This window comes from Amblyraja radiata, chromosome 21 (genome assembly GCF_010909765.2).
Source record: "Amblyraja radiata isolate CabotCenter1 chromosome 21, sAmbRad1.1.pri, whole genome shotgun sequence".
NCBI classification, from domain to species: domain Eukaryota; kingdom Metazoa; phylum Chordata; class Chondrichthyes; order Rajiformes; family Rajidae; genus Amblyraja; species Amblyraja radiata.
Window position 1 is genome coordinate 28,136,804 of NC_045976.1, and position 20,498 is coordinate 28,157,301.

The 20,498-nt window shown below is 41.1% G+C and overlaps 1 protein-coding gene across 1 annotated transcript in view; it reads right to left on the bottom strand.

The window, feature by feature from the left end:
• ccdc146 (coiled-coil domain containing 146) overlaps positions 1-20,498 on the bottom strand; it is a 104,387-nt gene that overhangs the window by 63,013 nt on the left and 20,876 nt on the right. Inside the window, exons 3-4 of the mRNA XM_033039860.1 lie at positions 10,940-11,022; positions 7,147-7,356 (exon numbers count right to left, since the gene is read on the bottom strand). Of these exons, the coding sequence (XP_032895751.1) occupies positions 7,147-7,356; positions 10,940-11,022 (293 nt within the window). The remainder of the gene's footprint in view (positions 1-7,146; positions 7,357-10,939; positions 11,023-20,498) is intronic.

The following is a 20,498-nucleotide window of genomic DNA, read 5'->3' on the forward strand; positions in this document are numbered from 1 at the left end:
CAAACAAAATAATCTAATCCCATCCCCCCTCCCCTTTTTTCATAAAACTGAGTATAAATTTACAATGATGCAGTCAGTAAACTTAAGACCCTTACTTAAAATAACCAGTCTATCCACAAGATTTCCAAAGTTTACTACTTCAATTAGATTGTTTTCCCTTAAACACTTGTTTGGCCTCCTGCCTGTTTTCTTCAGCTAGTTTTAAGAACAACAAGTGATCATGCAAGAGCAAACACGCTCGCTTCAAATCCATATTTCTGTCATTTCTTCCCACCCTAAAACCCCCAGAGCTACTTCTCCAGTTCATCCGTAAATTAAATTATTTCATTACTAAACGTCTGTGCCCTCAGCTAGCCAGAATCTTAGTTCTGGAAATCTTCTTCTATGCTTTTCTGTCTCTTTAACACATTATGTAACAATGATTGCTTTAACCAACCTTTTAGATATTTACCCTAATATCACCTTCTATGGACTTGTTCAAAACTTATTTGATAATATTGCTGTGAAACACCTTAAGACATTTTGTTATGTTGAAAGCGGCATATGAAAATCAAGTTCTTGCTACAGTAATTATTGTGGGGGAGACAAGAACTAAAGGCGTAAATGTAAAAATAATTACTAGTAACTCATTCATCTGATTGTGAATTGTGTAGAAACCTATTTTTCCAAATGGTGGTTGGAAAGTGGAAATCACAAGCATGAATCGCAAGGTGGTTGGAAAGTGGAAATCACAAGCAAGTTGGTGTCCAGTGAAAGAAATGGGATCCAGCAGTGATGACGTCAGCCTGGCCTTCCAAGATCCTTCTATCCTAAGCTACCTGTGGAATACGGGGTGCTGTTCCTCCAGTTTGCCTGTGGCCTCCTGCATTGCCAGAAAGGTTGGTGTGGGAGTGGAATTACATTAGTTAACAACTGGAAAATCCAACCAAGCCATGACATTGTCTACGCTTTATCACCGATGTAAAGGACGCCACATTGGAAGCACTTGAGTGCAGTGGACGAAGTTTGAAAAGGTGCATGTAAGGACTGCTGGAGTCCCTGGATGAAAGTAAAAGAGGAGGTGTAATTAAACTAATTAAAAGGAATGTATTGGATACAAACCAACAGTCTGTCTGTCCCTTCCTTTGTGTTTTAATAGTATGTGTTAAATGTATGGTTTTAGTGTTCTTTAGCTTGTTTTATGTGGGGGATGTGGGGGGTGTGGGGGGTGTGGGGGATGGGAGAAACGTTTTCTAATCTCTTACCTCAACAGAGATGCAACTTTTTTTCGTATTTAATCTCTGAACGCACAGCGGCCTACATCGAGGAGTTGGCGGCCTTTGCTGCAGACCGACTTTTGAGAGCTCCACCGCGGACTTTAACACTACGGAGCCCGCGATCCCTTTGCCAGGGATCTCTCTCAGAGCTCCAACCGTGGGTACTTAAAATCACGGAGCTAGAAGTCTTTGGTCAGGGACCGACTTCAGAAACTCCAAGCTGTAAGAGTTTCGACCGCCTCGACGTGGGCCTTTGACTGCCCCGACGCAGGGGCTCCAACCGCCCCGACACGGGGGCTTCGACCGCTGTCTGTGGGAGCTTCGATTACCCCAACGGACGCGGGAGAATACAGCGGAAGAAGTTGGAATTTTTTGCCTTCCATCAGTGAGGAATGGGGGGGATCAGCTGTGGTGGATGTTTATATTAACCTTTATGTAGTTGTGTGTCTTGTTGCTTTTTTTTCGTAATGGCTGTATGGTAATTCGCATATCACTGTACCTTAATGGTACATATGACAATAAAAGACCTTTGAAATCTTTGAAAGTCAGCTGTAGGAAGTTCAATGACAAGTAACACTTTGATTATATGTGATTGTCCTGTGATTATGGGAAGGTGATGCAAGGTTGACAAGCAGAGCCTTATCGTTGCTGATGCTCCAGGTGTCACATATAGTTAATGGCTGCTATTGTTCTTTTGAGAACTCGTCCTGCTTTATTCACTGCTGCAAACCTATTAAAACCCTGGTCCCCTCTTCCTAGACACTGCCAGCTCAAGGATCCATAAAATCAAGAGTCTACGGACACAATATTGCAGTTACTACCTTAACCGAGTTGTGAATGCAGGTGAGTCCATCATGCAAACAAGCCCCCTCCACCCTCCCCATCAGGTTGAAGACACAAAAGTTTGAAAGTGTGTAACACCAGATTTAAGAAAATCTTCCCCACTGTTATCAGGCTCTTCAATGAACCTCACATGTTCATTGAAGAGAGCTGCTCTCTCTTCATATTGTGTTTTTGATTTTTGTCTTTGGATTGAATTCTGTCTTTAATTTGTGTACTGGTGATGTCTTTACTATTTATTTCATTCCGCTTACATGTTTTTACTCTATTTGCTAAATTTTGTAAGGTGTCCTTGAGACTCTTGAAAGGCGCCCATAAATAAAATTTATTATTATTATTATTACATGTTAAGGATGAATTCCCAAATTTCCAATCCACCTTGTTGTGACTCTGGTACTTTGTTTTATAAGGTCATAAGGAATATGAGTAGAATTAGGCCATTCGGCCCATCAAGTCTACTCTGCCATTCAATCATGGCTGATCTATCTCTGCCTCCTAACCCCATTTTCCTGCCTTCTCCCATAACCTCTGACACCTGTATTAATCAGGAATCTATCTATCTTTGCCTTAAAAATATCCACTGAGTTGGCCTTCACAGCCTTCTGTGGCAAATAATTCCACAGATTCACCACCCTCTGACTAAAGAAATTTCTTCTCATCTCCTTCCAAAAAGAACGTCCTTTAATTCCGTGGCTATGACCTCCAGTCCGAGACTGTCCCACTAGTGGAAACATTTCTCCACATCCACTCCATCCAAGCCTTACATTATTCTGTATGTTTCAATTAGGTCCCCACTCATTCTTCTGCATTATCTGCATTTTCTCTGGGGCTGGAACATTATTTTTTGCATTCTGCTTACTTTCTGTTTTGCACTACCTGATGTACTTGTGTATGGTATGATTTGCGTGAACACAGAACAAAGTTTTTCACTGTATCTCGGTACAAAGTAATAAACCAATGCCAATACCAATTTATGGCAATTATTCAAATAAATTATTTACAAAATGAATCTTCCCTTTGCAGCCATTGAATTTCCCTTCCCCTTCAAGTTGGTGTATTGTTATACACTGTGCATGTATACCCACCAGTGTGACAATTAACTGAAACATTTACATCAGGTTTGGCTCTTGCTAATATTGTGGTTGTTATGCCTATTTAATGCATGCTCTCAGTATGCTGAATGTTTCACCCTCCAGAAAGCCTTTGATATAGTGAGTATGTCATCCATAACTTCGTAATATATTAACTCAGCAATTGCTGTATATTCACTGTGAGCTAAATATTTTACAAACAAGTCATAACATCTGCTGCCTAGAAACATGGAAGCTGCATATTGGCTAAAATCTGTAACTTGAAATCAGTCCAATATTTTGACCTTTCTTTGACTTCATTACAATTTCTAACAAATGTGTTTTTTCTGCGTTATAAGAAATTCCTTTTTGTTTACCCCTATGCATATTAGTTTTTGAAAGGGTTTCATTTATCAGATTTATTGCCAAGTTCCAATTGCTGGAAACAGATGTAACCACAGAAGAAGAGGAATTTCTGACTGGGTGGTGAATTTAACATTCTATCCATGAGAGAATGATAAGGAAAGAAGATGGAAGAGCTTGGAGAGAATGTTGACGAAATATTAAAAATAACTACATTCTATAAACAAATCAATTAAACAAGATAATTAAATGCAAATGTGTTGCCAATCATAGGAAAAGATTATGAATGATTAAGACAATAAACAGAAATTGGTTGTGGTTAGTAGCAAAAGATTTTCATCATGGCAAAGACTCAAGATATAGGGAAGATGATAAATCTAGACACAATTGAATAGGAGATTAGATGATGCAGAAAAATAGAAGCAAACGAGTATTTGGGGTGGAGGTGGTTTGGATAACAGATCACTAAAACCTACATAATCTACATAGGTAGATTATGTAGATTTGACTGTTTTTACTGTATTTTAATGTTGCTGTTTAACCTGCTTTTAATTATTTATACTGTTTCATCAGGGACTGGATTGTTTTTACTGTTATTATGTGTGAAATGTTTAAGTTTTATGTGCGATGCTCCGGTATTCCCTGGGAAACGTCTTCTCATTTTGCACTGTACAATTGTTGCTTTGCAAGATGACAATAAAGGTTGATTGATTGATAGATACTAATGACATAGGTAAAAAGAGAGAGGAGGGCCGACATCAAGAATTTAGACAACTAGCTCACAGATTAAAGAATAGGACCACCAAGGTTGTAACTGCTGGTTAACTTCCAGTATCACTTTCCAGTGAGTAGAGGAGTGGCAGGATGAAAATATAGCTAAAGGGTGATGTAGATTTAGATTTTTGTGTAACAGGGACCACTTTTGAGGAAGTGGGATGTATGCAAACAGCTGTCCAATGCACCTGAACCTGAACAATCCAACATCCTTGTCAGTTCAGTTCAGGGTGCAAGTTTAGGGCCAATGTGTTCTTGCACGGGTGAAAATAAATAAATTCAAATCTAGTGAATCATGAATGACAGAAGATATTGTGGATTTGATAAAGAAAACAATAACAAGCATATGGCAGGTATAGAATAATTAATTCAGGCAAGGCCTTTCAAGAGCATAGACACTCAGAAAGATACTTAATTAAAAACACGAGGAGGACGAAGAGAGACCATCAATGGCAGATAAGATTAAGGAAAAATCTCAGTAAATTAAGGGTAAGATGATAATGAGGAAAACAGTGGGTCCCATATAAGATCTGTGCATGAAACCAGAGGATGTGAGTGAGGTTTTAAAAGAATACTTCTCATCTGTTTCAAATGGGGGGGAAAGACATTGTAGTTGCAGATTTCAGGGAGCTTCATTCAGTAAGCCCTCTGAAAATTAAGTGCCTGAGAAAAATGTTCGAGCCCATGGGATCCAAGGCAAGTTGGGAAATTTGACCCAAACTTGATTGGTGATAAGAGTGTTTTTTGATGGTGGTTACTTTTGTGATGTGAAGCCTGTGACCACTGGTGTACAACAAGAATCGGTGTCGAGAGCCTTCTTATTTGTCATATACATTAATGACGGAGAAAAAATTGGAGCTGATATGATTAATAATTTTGCAGATGACACAAACTGGTGGTGTTGATAATGAGGAGGGTAGTCTTAGGTAACAGAATGTTATTATCAGCTGGTTAATTGAATGGAGCAATCATTTAATGGCCTCATTCTGCTTCTATCTCTTATGATCTTATGTTTCCATGTAATCTCCCTACAGTAATCACGCATCATTGTCTTTTAAGAATACATTCGGTTAATGGCATGTGTCGATTCAACTTGACATGCAATCAATTCTATTGACTCTTGTGCGGGACCTCATTGAAACTTACTGAATAGTGAAAGGCTTGGATAGAGTGGATATGGAGAGGATGTTTCCACTAGTGAGAGAGTCTTGGACCAGAGGGCACAGCCTCAGAATAAAAGGACATACCTTTAGAAAGGAAATGTCCTTAGTCAGAGGGTGGTGAATCTGTGGAACTAATTGCCATAGACAGTTGTGGAGGACAAGTCATGGGTATTTCTAAAGTGGAGATTGATAGGTTCCAGATTAGTAAAGGGGCTGTCCTACTTGCGTGACCTAATCTGCGAGTTTAGAAGAGTGTCTTCCACCTTCAAACTCGCAGCATGGTCGACACACGGTCCTAGGAGGTCCTATGAGGTTGCTGAAACTCTCCTTCATGCTCAAGGGAAGTTTCCAAATACTCGTGGCCTCAGCTAGGTTGCGGAATTTTTTTCAGCATGTTGAAAAATTTTCCGCAAGTAAAATTTGGTCGGCGTGGTTCTTTTTGACTAAACTAAACACAGCTATTAAGAAGATATTTGTACTTTGTTATTTTGTACTTTGTTATTGCGAGAGTGAAACTCCCTAGCCCCCAACCTCCTTTTTCCACATTAACACAATTTATTTTTATAATGCGATGTTCTATAAAGTAAGGTTTCATAGGAATGCAACTCTCACATTATAGCAGATCTACCTGTATTGGTGAAGTACTACTACCACTGCCTTTGAATAATCCACAAAATACACTAGCAAGATAGTATCCTCTCCCTGGCTAATTTCCCCAGCATCTAGACTCTGAGCAGAAAACCAGCTTGAAAGACATACCAAAATTAAAGACATACCAAAATTGTACTCCAAGATCAATCAGGAGCAAAGTTCTAAAAGAACAGAGATAGCATTTCAAGAACCGCAAATCCTCCTTGAAAAACTATAAAATCTTCATCAGCACATGAATCCCTGGCTCAAGTTACTCAAACCTGCAGAAAAGCATCCGCGAAGATTGCAGGTAGTTAGTGTTTCTCCAATGGAAGTAAGTGGAGTGCAAATACAAACAGCAGAAAGAGCATACAACATTGCAAACAACCCACTCACCCATCCTCCCCATCATGCTTCAATCTACTTCACGTTGCAGTTTCTACAGATCCCACTTATGATCAATGGTCACCACAGAACCCACAGAACTGTCGTAGAAGCAAATCATCCTTGACCCTGAGGGACAATCCAGGGAGGATTATGATCTAATTAGGAATAAAATTGGAACCCAGTGTGAACCAAACCCAACTGTGGTCAATGTAGTTCCGAACCAAACCCAAACTACTGTTAATTTTTCCTGACCTGCTCCCTCCTGGCCATTAACATGTTGTTTGCTCATCTTTGCCTTTCTCTCTCACTCATGCAGTGCCTGCTTCTCTCTATCTTTCCCTCTTTTTAACCAATTATTCCTTATCTTCATTATATGATCGGGCAGAACTGGAATCATCATGAACATGTACCTGACCTTACCCAAGTTCAAGCTAGTTAGTTGATACGTCAGATATAGGAATCATGGTCATGTTACACCTATTTAATCTCAGTTAATCCCAATTTACCGCCATGTTTGCAAATACATGAACATAGTTATAAATATTTATTTTTTATGACAGATCTTTCATCAAAATTATATATGGAAGACTTATCATCAATAACAAAGCAAATGTTGAGCATAATGTCATTAAATAGAACAGGATGGAAAATATAGATTCTTACTAAATAGCTCTGTTCTTCTGTTGAGCAATACGCTCTTGTATCTGATTAAGGTCATTCTGAAAATGAAGCAGCTGCTGTCTTAGTTTGTTGACTTCCGTATCATAGCATTCAGGAAACTGTTCACCTTTTTCCAGCTCCTGCCTTTGGTACTCCAATTCAGCAGTAAAAAACTTAATATCCTTCATTAACTTAATCTCAGATTCCTGTGTCCTGAAAGCATAAAATATTTTTTCCCGGTCTTATAAGTCACTTGTAATGCACAAAGAACACAGAAAGGCAACATATTCAAGCAAATTACTTGATATTGTTCAACAAACGATTTGCTGGAGGAACTCAGCTGGTCAACCAGCAACTATGGAGGAAAGTACATGTTCAATATTTTGAGTGGAGACACTTCATCTGGACTGAAAGAATAGAAGATAGGTAGCAGATGTAAAAATGTGAGTGGAGCTGGGTGGGGCGTAAGATGGCAAGCAATGGGTGAGTCCAAGTGAGGAGTAGCTGCCTAGCAGATGGAATGAGGTTGAGGAGGGAAGGTTGAAGTAGCGGCATAGGCTGGGAGGTGAAAGGTGGAGATAACAAAGGCTGCAGATGATGAAATATGATACAAAAGGAAGGTGAATCATGGAACCAAGAAAGGGTCAGAGAGGGAGCATATTAACTGAAATCAGAGAATTCAATGCTCATGTTGTCAGGCTATATAATATCCAGGCAGTGTATGAAATGCTGATCCTCCAGGTTGCGTTAGCTCATCCTGCCAGTGGAGAAGGTCATGATTGGTGTGGGAATGGGAAGACTGATGAAAATAGCTTGCAACCGGTAGCTCCAGATGGCTGTAGTGGACAGAGCACAGGTGTACGGCAAAATGGTCTGATTGGTCAGAGATTTTTGCCCAGGATCCTGATAGCACATACATCAATCTATGAGGGGATGGGCCAAACTGTCATTCAACTGCTTAGATAAATCAGAGTGGGTGCTGACTCACTATTGTGATCAGTTGATATTAGCCAAAACAAATTAAAACAAGCCGAAGAGCCAGATGCCTTTTGTAACTAACAAAGAGATATGCTGGCAGACAAAAATGCTGGAGAAACTCAGCGGGTGAGGCAGCATCTATGGAGCAAAGGAATAGGTGACGTTTCAGGTTGCGGCAGACGTTCACCTGCACCTCCTCCAACCTCATTTATTGCATCCGCTGTTCTAGGTGCCAACAGCTCTACATCGGTGAGACCAAGCGCAGTCTTGGCGAATGCTTCGCCCAACACCTCCACACAGTTCGCATTAACCAACCTGATCTCCCGGTGGCTCAGCACTTCAACTCCCCTTCCCATTCCGAATCCGACCTTTCTGTCCTGGGCCTCCTCCATGGCCAGAGTGAGTCCCACCGCAAATTGGAGGAGCAGCACCTCATATTTTGCTTGGGTAGTTTACACCCCAGTGGTATGAACTTTGACTTCTCCAATTTCAGGTAGTCCTTGCTTTCTCCCTCCTTCCCCTCCCCTTCCCAGCTCTCGCACAGCCTACTGTCTCCGCCTCTTCCTTTCTTCTTCCCGCACCCACCCCCACATCAGTCTGTAAAACGGTCTCGATCCGAAACGTCACCTATTCCTTCGCTCCATAGATGCTGCCTCACCCTCTGAGTTTCTCCAGCATTTTATTCTACCTTCGATTTTTCCAGCATCTGCAGTTCTTTCTTACAGAGATATGCTGGCAAACACTTGTTATAGATATTACACTTACCAGCAAAGATTTTCTTCTCATATCCCAAATGACCTCACTCTAGGTAATCCCTTATTAATTAAAGTATTTCAAAATGTTTGTTTGCATATGTAAGTCACCAAGGAGACTCAAACACCCTACATTTAACATAATCCAAGCGACAGATGACACCATAATCGGTGGTATCATAGACAATGAAGAAGGTTATCAAGTAATATAGCAGGATCTTAATTAGCTGGGCAAATATAGTGGGGAATGTAAACATGGTTTAATTCAAATACGTGTGAGGTGTTGCATTTTGGGAAGACAAACAAGGGTGGGAATCTGACCAGCGAACAGTAAGGCCATGGGGAGTGTTACAGAGCAAAGTAATCTAGGAGTACTAGTGCCTAGTTCCTGAAAGTGGCGTCACAGGTAGGTGAAGGTGATTTTTGGCACATTGGCCTTCATTAATCAAGGCAATGGGTATCAACGTTACGAAGTTCCTCTTTATTGCCGTTCTATTACAATTGTACAAGACTGCGTTTGGAGTACAGTGCTCAGTTTTGGCCAATCTGCTATAGGAAAGGTTCCATTAAGCTGGAAAGAGTGCAGAGCAGATTTATGAAGATGTTGCCAACACTCGATGGCCTGATCTATAGGTATAGGTTGGGTAAGTTAAAACTTTATTCCTTGGAGCACAGGAGACTGAATGGTGATTTTATAGAGGTGTATAAAATTATAAGGGGTGATTAGCAATAGGGTGAATGTGCACAGTAGTTTGCGCAGAGTAGGGGAATCAAGAATAGATGGTATAGGTTTAAGGTGAGAAGAGAAAGATTTAATACAAATCCGAGAAGCAATCTTTTGCAGACAGAGAGCAGTGGGTATTTGGAATGACGTACCAGAGGAAGTCTATAGGACTGGTACAATAACAACAATTAGAGAATCATGGTCATACAGCATGGAAACAGGCGCTTCAGACCAACTTGCCAAGGCCGACCAACATGCCACATTTATATAGTGCCACCTACCCACACTTGGTCCATAAACCTCTAAACCGATCCTATCCATGTACCTGTCTAAATGTTTCTTAAACGTTGCGACAGTACCTGCCTCAGCACTCTGTGTAAAAAGTTACCCCTCAGGTTCCTATTAAATCTTTCCTCTCTCACCTTAAACACATATCCTCTAGTTCTCCATTCCCCGACTCTGTCTAAAAGTCTCTTAAATGTTATGATAGTACCTGCGTCAAGTGCCTCCTCTTGCAGCTCGTTTCATATATCCACCACCCTTTGTGTAAAAAAAATGACCCCTCAGGCTCCTATTAAACCTTTCCCCCTCACCGTACACCTATGTTCTCTGGTTCCCGACTCCCATACTCTGGGCAAAAGATTTGGTGCATTTATCCGATCTATTCCTTTCATGATTTTGTACACATCCTCCTGCACTCCAAGGAATAAAGTCCTAGCCCGCTCAACCTCTCCCTATCGCTCAGGCCGTCGAGTTCTGGCAATATCATTGTAAATCTCCTCTGCACCATTACCCGTTTGACAACACCTTTCCTATAACCTGGTGACCAAAACGGGACACAATTCTCTAAATACGGCGTTCCCAAATGTCTTATGCAACTGTAACATGATCTCCTACCTTCTATACTCAATACTCTCACCGATGAAGGCCAATATGCCCAAAGCCTAATTGACCACCCCATCTACCTGTGATGCTACTTTCAAGGAACTTTATACCTGCAATCCTCGATCCCTCTGCTCTACAACACTTCCCAGAGCCTTACCATTCACCATGTAGGTCCTGACCTTGTTTCACCTCATATTTTTTTGTATTTAATTCCATCAACCATTCCTCAGCACACCTGCTGCAATTTTTGACAACCATCTTCACTATCTACAACACCACCTACTTTAGTGACTTTTAAAATACATTTGGACAGGTACATGGATAGGAAAGGTTTAGAAGAATATGGGCCAAACAGACAAGCTTGGAAAGTTGGACCAAAGAGCTTATTTCCATGCCATATAAATCTGAACATTCATTGATTAGCAATAATCAGTTGATCAATTGAAGAAGTCCTTACCTTTTTAAAGTCTCATGCAATGACATGTATTTGGATTTCATATAGCCAATTTGGGTTCCTGCAATTTTTCCAGCAGAAAATAACTGAAAGGTATATCAGAAAGTTAGGTATTAGCAATATTTTTAAAAGCACACTGCATGAATACTTGCTGAATCAATTCAGTATTGGTATAGAAATAAAATTATTAATACTTCCAACTGAGTCAACCTGTCACAGTATCAAAACAGCAAAATCAAACAGTTGAGAAGTGGTCACATCACTGTGAGTGAATCTTGAAGAAACACCACAGCTCACAGAAAATTCTGCACTGGTTTCTCAAAATTTCCACCAAGCCTTTGGTCAAAAGGAGTAAACTAACATTACAATTTTTTTAAATCAACTATCAGGTCATTTTAAACACATGAACATTTATCCATTCTTATGCCGCTTCCTTTTTGACGTAGGAAGTAAAATCTTTCAGCGCAGAGACTTGCCATTTCTGGCCCCCCTGCTTGCATCATGGTTTTGGAAGTGGACTGAGGGGCTATCCTTTAAAACAAAACCTTCTTTAAGTTAGCTTTCAGACATGGTCTCAGAGATCAAATTTCCTTGTTTGGCAAAATTATTGTATCTGTCTACTCCAATGTTAAGAATTTCTAATGTATATCTGGATGAGTTATGAAAAACCCAAACAGTATACTCATGGAAATGTGAATCCATATAATGTAGAATAATATTAGAGCTAATAAACATATTTTAAATAAACCACCATCTCTATTCCATATAAAGTGGAGATGTTTGCATTTCCTACTCATTCACTAGTTGATCTATTACTCATCAGAAATCTCTTAATACTCAATTCCCCAACTGATGAAGGCAAGCATACCCTAGGCTTCTCCACCACTCTATCTATATGTGTTGCCAGTATCAGGGAGCTATGAACTTGGACCCTTTCTGTACATCAATGCTATTAAAGGTCTTGCCATTAACTATATGCTTATCCTTTACATTTGACCACCCAAAGGGCAACACCTCATATATGCTCAAATTAAACTCCATCTGCCATTTCTCCACCCATTTCTGTAGCAAATCTATATAAGCTGTTGAATACTTTGACTGGCCTCCTCACTGTCTGCAATTCCACCATTTTTTGGAGTCATTTGAAAACTTACTAACCAACCATCTACATTTACTGATTCTTCATAACCAACTTTAATAACTCATGCTCTACTTGAGTTCCCTGATTTACTTCCATGCAACCCTCTCAGTGTTCTATTTTTGTTGTCAATAGTCTTTCACGCGCCATCGTTTCATTTTCCTTATGATCAATGACAAACATTCAGTTCTTTAGATGCTAAATCCCCAAAATATCTTTAAAGATTTTAGAACCTAATTTTTGTTACATTATGCCTTTTCGGAAAAGACCTTGGAAATATTTTTCTAACACAGTGTTGTTTTATACCTGCAAGTTTTTATATTATCCTAAAACTCAAATCCAATGCTTTCCTCCAAATGTTATATAATTCTATCAAGAAATATGAATTCAAGAAGCTAGTCTATACAAAATCTGTCCATTTTTGAAATGTGCTGGAATGCATCCAGGGTGCTCCTTTGCCTTATTTTCACTTTATCATGGAGCTAAAGGTTTTTGGATGATATGTTTGTGGAGTGAAGTATTAATTCTGGGATAATGCCAGTTCAATCATCTAAAGGACATAAATTTAAATAGTTAGACCTACTTGAGTTATTTTTAATCGCTCTATTTTTGAGTAAAGTACAAAATATATGTAATTCCATAAATGGATTCAGAAGCATCGCTGAAACAATGACCAAATAATAATGAGTCATCCTTAAAGTACCTTAGTTTTTGAATAAGAGTACAAAAAGGTTGTTTGGGAAAAGTGAAATGTGGTGGGGAAATAGGTTTCAAGACCATCAAAATCAATCCCACAGTTGATCCCAGAGTACAGTAATCACCGAGTGTAGACTTTGGTGAGTGAGGGGCTTTGGGGAAGAGGGTGATTGATGAGTCTCAATTAGGTGGGTATTCTCCTCCTGTCCTTAATTCTTGCAGTGATTTTAGAGTGCAATTGTTTAATATTAAAACCAAGGAAAAATTACTAGCGTAGTTGCTAGTGTTTAAAGCCTAGAAAGGTCACTGGTTTTGTACGCCAAATTATAAGAAGTGGCGATCCAAGATTATGGCAAAAAAACTCAGGGCCATGGTTATGCTCCTGTATAATCTCGGAAATCAGGGACACTTCTCATATCCCTAGTAATCAGGTGTGGGGGAAGTATGTCCAGCTGCAGCTCCTAACAGATCATCATGCAGCACTGTTGCGGGTGGATTCACTATGAAGTATCCACGATGCTGGGAACCTAATATGCAGCATATTTCGCAAGCTGTTCACAGGCTGACCACAGGCAGAAAGACAATGGGTGACCATTAGAAAGAGCAGTAGGTGTAGGCAGGTACCATCACTGTCCCCTATGATCATCACCATCTCAAACAGGCATATCATTTTTGAAATAGTGTTGGGGTGTATGAGATGGCCTCTCAGGGAATCCATCAACAGAGACATTTCTTGTGGCATGAGCGGCTCCGCTGGGCAGCAGAGGAGAAAATGCCCAGGCGGGCTACAGTGGCAGCTGATTCTTTCATAATGGGACCCGACAGGCTGTAAACAAGACTCCCAAAAGATACATTGCCTCCCTGGTGCCAGGGACAGAAGCATTTGTTAGGTGTTCCAAGTGCTGGAGTTTGTGTTTTGAAATCGTTCAGTATATCACGTTGGGGAGGCAGCATGGGAGATTTTGTTCCTTAAATCAACATTACAATTGAACATGTACAACCACACATCATAATAAGTGCTGATGTCAAAATAATGTTTAAATCCCTAAAAGTTGACTGTTTCTTATATATTTGCATATTAATAAAATTTCTAGATGTGATATAATATATTTATTACAGAATGGTAGTTAACCCATTATTTAATGCTAAAATTGTGCATTAGGGCATCTATTTCTTCAACATAGTTCTCTGGAACACAAATTGTGCATTTCGGCACCAGCTGATTGAAAATAATCTTACTATAAAGTAAAGAATGATAACAACCATTTCAAAATCACTATAACATTTCAAATGAATTGTCCTGCTTGCAACCATCATTGGGTCCACAAGGAACAACTAGATGTTCACAGTGGAGCACTAGACTGGGACTCCACAAATGAAGTCTCAAACTTACCAGAACCTTAGCTTTGCTCTTGTGTAAATCAGTGTTTTTCATTGCAGGGCTCGTGAGTCAGTGGTGGATCTAGACACTTTAAATGCAGCATACAGCTTTCAATGCAGCCTACAACTTTAAATGCAGCCACCTACTAGCCAAAGAATTGCAGAGAATGGGGTCAGATGTGTGAATGGATCGTCACGAGGAATGGGGCAGGGATACATAGAAACATTAAAAAATAGCAGGAGTAGGCCATTCAGCCCTTCGAGCCAGCACCGCCATTCAATATGATCATGGCTGATCATCTAAAATTAGTACCCGGTTCCTGCTTTTCCCCCATATCCCTTAATTCCTTTAGCCCAAAGAGCTAAATGTAATTCTCTCTTGAACATTCAGGAGCAGGGAGCCACAACACAGCTGAAATCAAAAACTGGAAACCAAAGCATAGCTAGCCCGATGTGCGCAGAACAGAAGACATTGTAAGTAATATATTTATCCACTTAATCATTAAAATCTTCTGCTGCACCTTGAAATAGATGAATCAGGTAATACATATCTTCCAGGCAATGTTATCATATATTTACAATACCCAATTGTAACCCATCTAAGACAACTGTCACTGCCTTTCACCTCAGCATTCGATTCGCCAATGCAAAGCTCCGAGTGCCCTTTTGTGGTAAGAGGGTGAATAATGAAGAATTCCCCAAGTCACCCTGGATCGCACCCTTACCTATCGCGAACACCTGAAGAGGATGGCTGATAAACTGAAAGCAAGGGTCAACATCATCAGGAAAGTTGCAGGCAACAGCTGTGGATCCAATGCACACACCGTCCGTACCACAAGCCTAGCCCTAGTCTACTCAACAGTCGAGTTTTGCTCAACAGCTTGAGCTAATAGCTGCCACATCAAACGAGTTGACACTGTCCTTAACTCTGCAATGAGGGTCATCACAGGGACGCTGAAATCAACACCTTTGCAGTGGCTCCCTGTCCTCTCTCATATTGCCCCTCCCAGCATACGCAGAAGGGAGAGGAATGTTGAAAGATTGGTGCTCCATCGAGGCTAACCCTGACCTTCCCATCCATGCTGACTTGAACAATCTGCCCAACATGCGCCTGAAGTCCCGCAAACCCTTCTGGTCTTCCGATAACTCCCTGGAAGACTTTGACTCGAAGACTAAGTGGTGCAGAGCCTGGAAAGATGCCAACACCAACAACGGAGAGGTCATCACAGACCCCACAGTGAAACCACCGGGTTTTGACCTCCATCGCAAGCAACAGCTAACCCTGAACAGAATCCGCACCCTCCATGCAAGAACAGCCCATCACCTGCATATGTGGGGGATGACAGACAGCCCTGCTTGCAACTGCAGACATCCAGACCAGACCAGACCATCCCACACATCGTGAATGACTGCCCACTGAGGCTTTTCCCTGGCGGCATCAAAGCCATGCACCTAGTAACTGATGCTGTCCTGGCCTGGATGTCCCTCCTTGATCTACGACTTTAGGTTGTGCATGCCATACGCAAGAAGAAGAATACCCAATCCAACCCGTTAAATATGTAGACACAAAATATAAATAAAAGTATAGCTTTATTAATCCAACAGCCTCTTTAAAATGTTAAGCTTGTAATCTCTGCTAAATTGTTATTTAAATGTGTCAAGTTGATGTGATTTCGAGTGGGATTTATCCATTGGCGACATGTTTTCTTTCAGTTTGCCAAAGTTCAGTTTCCTAAGGAATTTATACTTCTGCTGGAACATTTTTGATGTCAACAACTTCGACTTTAGCATGATACATTAAGTTAAATACGCGATATAGTTGATAAGAATATCACAATTGATTTTATTGTGCTGAATAATAATACATGTCCATGGGCTCAATTTTTATTTGCAGGACTACGTTGGTTTGGGTATGGGTGTAGATTAAACTAGTGAAATTGAGCGGATTAGCGGATACTGTCTTAAACCTCAAACTTCCACATTTTACTCCAGCACATTAGGTTACGTGCTCGCAACCTTCGCGGCAGTTGTCAACAATTGTATTTCAATTGCTCGATTAGAATACAACACACATTTATGCCTAAAGTAAAGTGCATCGGTCCTGAGCTTCCCGAATCTTGGCTGTTCATGCAAATTGTGAACTCATGATGATAAAGAAAGTTGATTGAATTTCAAGGAAATATGGCAATAAATATTTACTCAGAGGTGCTTGCTTAGCAACATGTGGAGTTTGTTCCCCCTTGAGGTTTCATTCTGCACTGAAATTTTACTCTATTGCACGTCAGGATGGATGCAACTTACACACCCCTCAACTGAGCCTCAAACAAGGTCCTCCGCACCTGTGCTACCCTTGCTGCATATCGCTCATTCCTAGTGTCTCAGACTCGCAGATCAAACATCTAAACCATGCTCTAATAAGCGTGGTTAACAGATGTAGCTGCAGACCAGAAAAGTAGTCATTACAACCAGAGGAACAACAAGGGGTAAGCTCCAAGGAAGTGTGTCGTATCAAACTGGATCCTGTATGCAAATCTTTTTTTTTGACGCATTTGAATACTAGTATCTCAGGTCATGTCAAATAGTGGCGGACATGTCAAGACTCCTAAAATATCTTCTGCTTCTTGGACTTGGATGCCATTCATTATGAATAGCTGTTTAAGAACACCATTACTCCTGTTACTACTGTAAATAAAATATATACACGAGTTCGCCCTACTGTGAATGTCAGTGTCATCTGACATCCTGCTCCTCTCTCTGTCTCTGCCCCACTCTCTCTGTCTCTACCCCCTCTCTCTCTACCCCCCCCCCCCCCCCCCCGCGAGTTGGGGGCTATGCGTCAGCGAATAGGGCGGGGATGGGTTAAATGGGGCCAATGAATAATATAAATACAATATCAAGGAGGGAGGTTAGTGTGTGTGTGTGTGTGGGGTAGTTAGTGTGTGTGGGTGTGTGTGTGTGTGGGGGGGGGGGGGGTGGTTAGTGTGTGTGTGGCGCTGCAGGCCGCCCCCCCCCCCCCCACAACTGCGCGTTGAGGGGACAGGACCCAACGGATCCCACTTGCTCTAGTATATATATAAAGGAATGCTCGTGGGTGCTTGGTTGAATTCTGAGTGCAATAAATTGTAATTTAAACTATAAATTTGTTTTGTGGTGTTTATTTTGAAGTGATTTTCATTTTTGTACTTTTGCCAAGCCATCACTGTGATGTTTGAAGATGGAGGGAGATACGGTTATGGTGAGGAATCATGAATCACTGTTACTGGTGTTGCACTTGGACTATACTACAGCCCAAGTAGAGAGAGGTAATAATGTTGCCTCTTCCTTTCTCTGTTTCTTATCCTGCTGCTTGCCTATTGCTGGTGGTAAGTGCTGCTCTCTCATGCCGTGTAGAATTTAGTTTAGTTTATCGTTGTCACGTGTACTGAGATACAGTGAAAATTTTTATTTTGTATGCTATCCACTCACAACATGCATACCTGTGTACAATCATACACAAATAATGAGTGAAACAATAGCAGGTCCTCTTCTGGGAACCACATATTCCAGCACCATCTTACATTTAGCAAGTCTCAAGTGTCTGAAAATATGATCTTGGTCTCAGGAGATAAGCATTTCTTACTTACTCACTTTGGTAACTTTAAGGCCCGGTATTCTGGCAACACCCAGCGTGATGCTGACCTTGCCTATCATGGCTGCCGTCGCTCTGTGCCGTTGCTGTGGGCTGCTCACTGCCGTGGGCTGCTTACTGATCAAACGTAGGCACTCCAGTGGCCGTCTTGTCCTCCCTCCTGCACCACTTGAGCTGCTACACTCTGTAACCGCCCCTCCATTTCAATGCACTGGAATCGCTATGTCCCACTTGTATATATCTTCCCGAACATGATTGTAAAACTTTAGGCAGCTCTCCGAGGGGCGCTGGAGTTGAGCTCACAGACCATTCACAGCCATCAACCTTTCCCTTCCATCACTGGCATTTTACTGATCCTTACTTCCTGGCATGCTGCAGACCCTGTGATTGTTCATACCTGCTCTTGGAGCTCTGGAGGGCTGCTATAATCTATGGAGCAGAAAGATTGTTTCAGCATGCCAATGGTGCATTGTATCAAATTTCAAGTGGCAGCATGATTTTCTCTGTATAGATGCATGTGTGGAATCTACGTTGGGATCAGTAGTTTGATCGTGGATTGTCCGTGTTGCCTTTCAATAAAGACACGTGGAACTGCAGGTGCTGGTTTACAAAAACACAAAATGCTTGAGTAATTCTAGAGGATATAGATAGGTGACGCTTCGGATTAGGATACTTTAAAGATCCTGATCCAAAACATCACCTTTGTGTTTTTGCCTTTCAGTGATCTGTTGTCTAGTAGTCACTATTTGATCTTCTTGGGTGGCAGCCAGTAAGTATTGCCTTCCTAAAGAGAAGGCATCATAACTGCAATTCTTTATGCTTTATTGCCTATGAGCTCACACCATCTGGATGTTGAGAATGTAGAATCCCTTTAGATTCTTGCTATAGGACAGAATGCAACACTTGCAAAACTATGTGGGTGCAGTTTACGTTATTCTGAAACAGTGGCAATCAGTCAATGCAGTAAAATTGCATTCTTTTGTCTAGTTATGGACTTTGACAAGAGAGAATCAAATGCAGTTTATTCCTTTTAAACATAAAGTGTCAATGTCCTTTTTAATTCCAAATTGTGTGGAAAATTAAGATAATGTATATTTTGCTTGGGAGTTAGACACCAAAATGCATTTGTGTTCATTGAGAAACAAACAAGGCAATACGGGGATAAAAGATGAGGTACGAAGGTAAGCTAGCCAAGAATATTATGGAGGATAGTAAAAGCTTCTTTAGGTACATGAAGAGAAAAAAAATTAGTTAAGACCAAAGTTGGACCCTTGAATTCTGAAAAAGGTGAATTTATTATGGGGAACAAGGAAATGGCAGATGAGTTGAACAGGTACTTTGGATCCATCTTCACTAAGGAGGACACAAACATGTGTTCCTGATATACTAGTGGCCAGAGGATCTGGAGTGACGGAGGAACTGAAGGAAATCCACATTAGGCAGGAAATAGTGTTGGGTAGACTGATGGGACTAAAGGCGGATAAATCCCCAGGGCCTGATTGTCTGCATCCCAGGGTACTTAGGGAAGTGGCTCTAGAAATCGTGGATGCATTGGTGATAATTTTCCAATGTTCTATAGATTCAGGATCAGTTTCTGTGGATTGAAGGGTAGCTAATGTTATCCCAATTTTTAAGAAAGGCGGGAGAGAGAAAACAGGGAATTATAGACCAGTTAGCCTGACATCGGTGGTGGGGGAGATGCTGGAGTCAATTATAAAAGATGAAATAGCAGCACATTTGGATAGCAGTAACAGGATCGTTCTGAGTCAGCATGGATTTACGAAGGGGAAATCATGCTTGACTAATCTTCTGGGATTTTTGATGATGTAACTAGGAAAATGGACAAGGGAGAGCCAGTGGATGTAATGTACCTGGACTTTCAGAAAGTATTTGATAAGGTCCCACATAGGAAATTAGTGGGCAAAATTAGGGTATTGGGTGTTGACATGGATAGAAAATTGGTTGGCAGACAGGTAACAAAGAGTAGGGATTAACGGGCCCCTTTCAGAATGGCAGGCAGTGACTAGCGGGGTACCGCAAGGCTCGGTGCTGGGACCGCAGCTATTTACAATATACATCAATGATTTAGATGAAGGATTCAAAGTAACATTAGCAAATTTGCAGATGACACAAAGCGGGATGGCAGTGTGAACTGTGTGGAGGATGCTATGAGAATGCAGGGTGACTTGGACAGGTTGGGTGAGTGGGCAGATGCATGGCAGATGAAGTTTAATGTGGATAAATGTGAGGTTATCCACTTTGGTAGCAAAAACAGGAAGGCAGATTACTATCTAAATGGTGTTAAGTTGGGAAAAGGGGAAGTACAACGGGATCTGGGGGGGGGGGGGGTCCTTGTTCATCATTCAATTAAAGTAAGCATGCAGGTACAGCAGGCAGTGAAGAAAGTCTGCTGTACCTTTATAACAAGAGGAGTTGAGTATAGGAGCAAAGAGGTCCTTTTGCAATTGTACAGGGTCCTAGTGAGACCACACCTGGAGTATTGTGTGCAGTTTTGGTCCCCTAATTGAGGAAGGACATTCTTGCTATTGAGGGAGTGCAGCGTAGGTTTACAAGGTTAATTTCCGGGATGGCGGGACTGTCATATGCGGAGAGAATGGAGTGGCTGGGCTTGTATACTATGGAGTTTAGAAGGATGAGAGGGTATCTTATTGAAACATATAAGATTATTAAGGGTTTGGACACAATAGAGGCAGGAAACA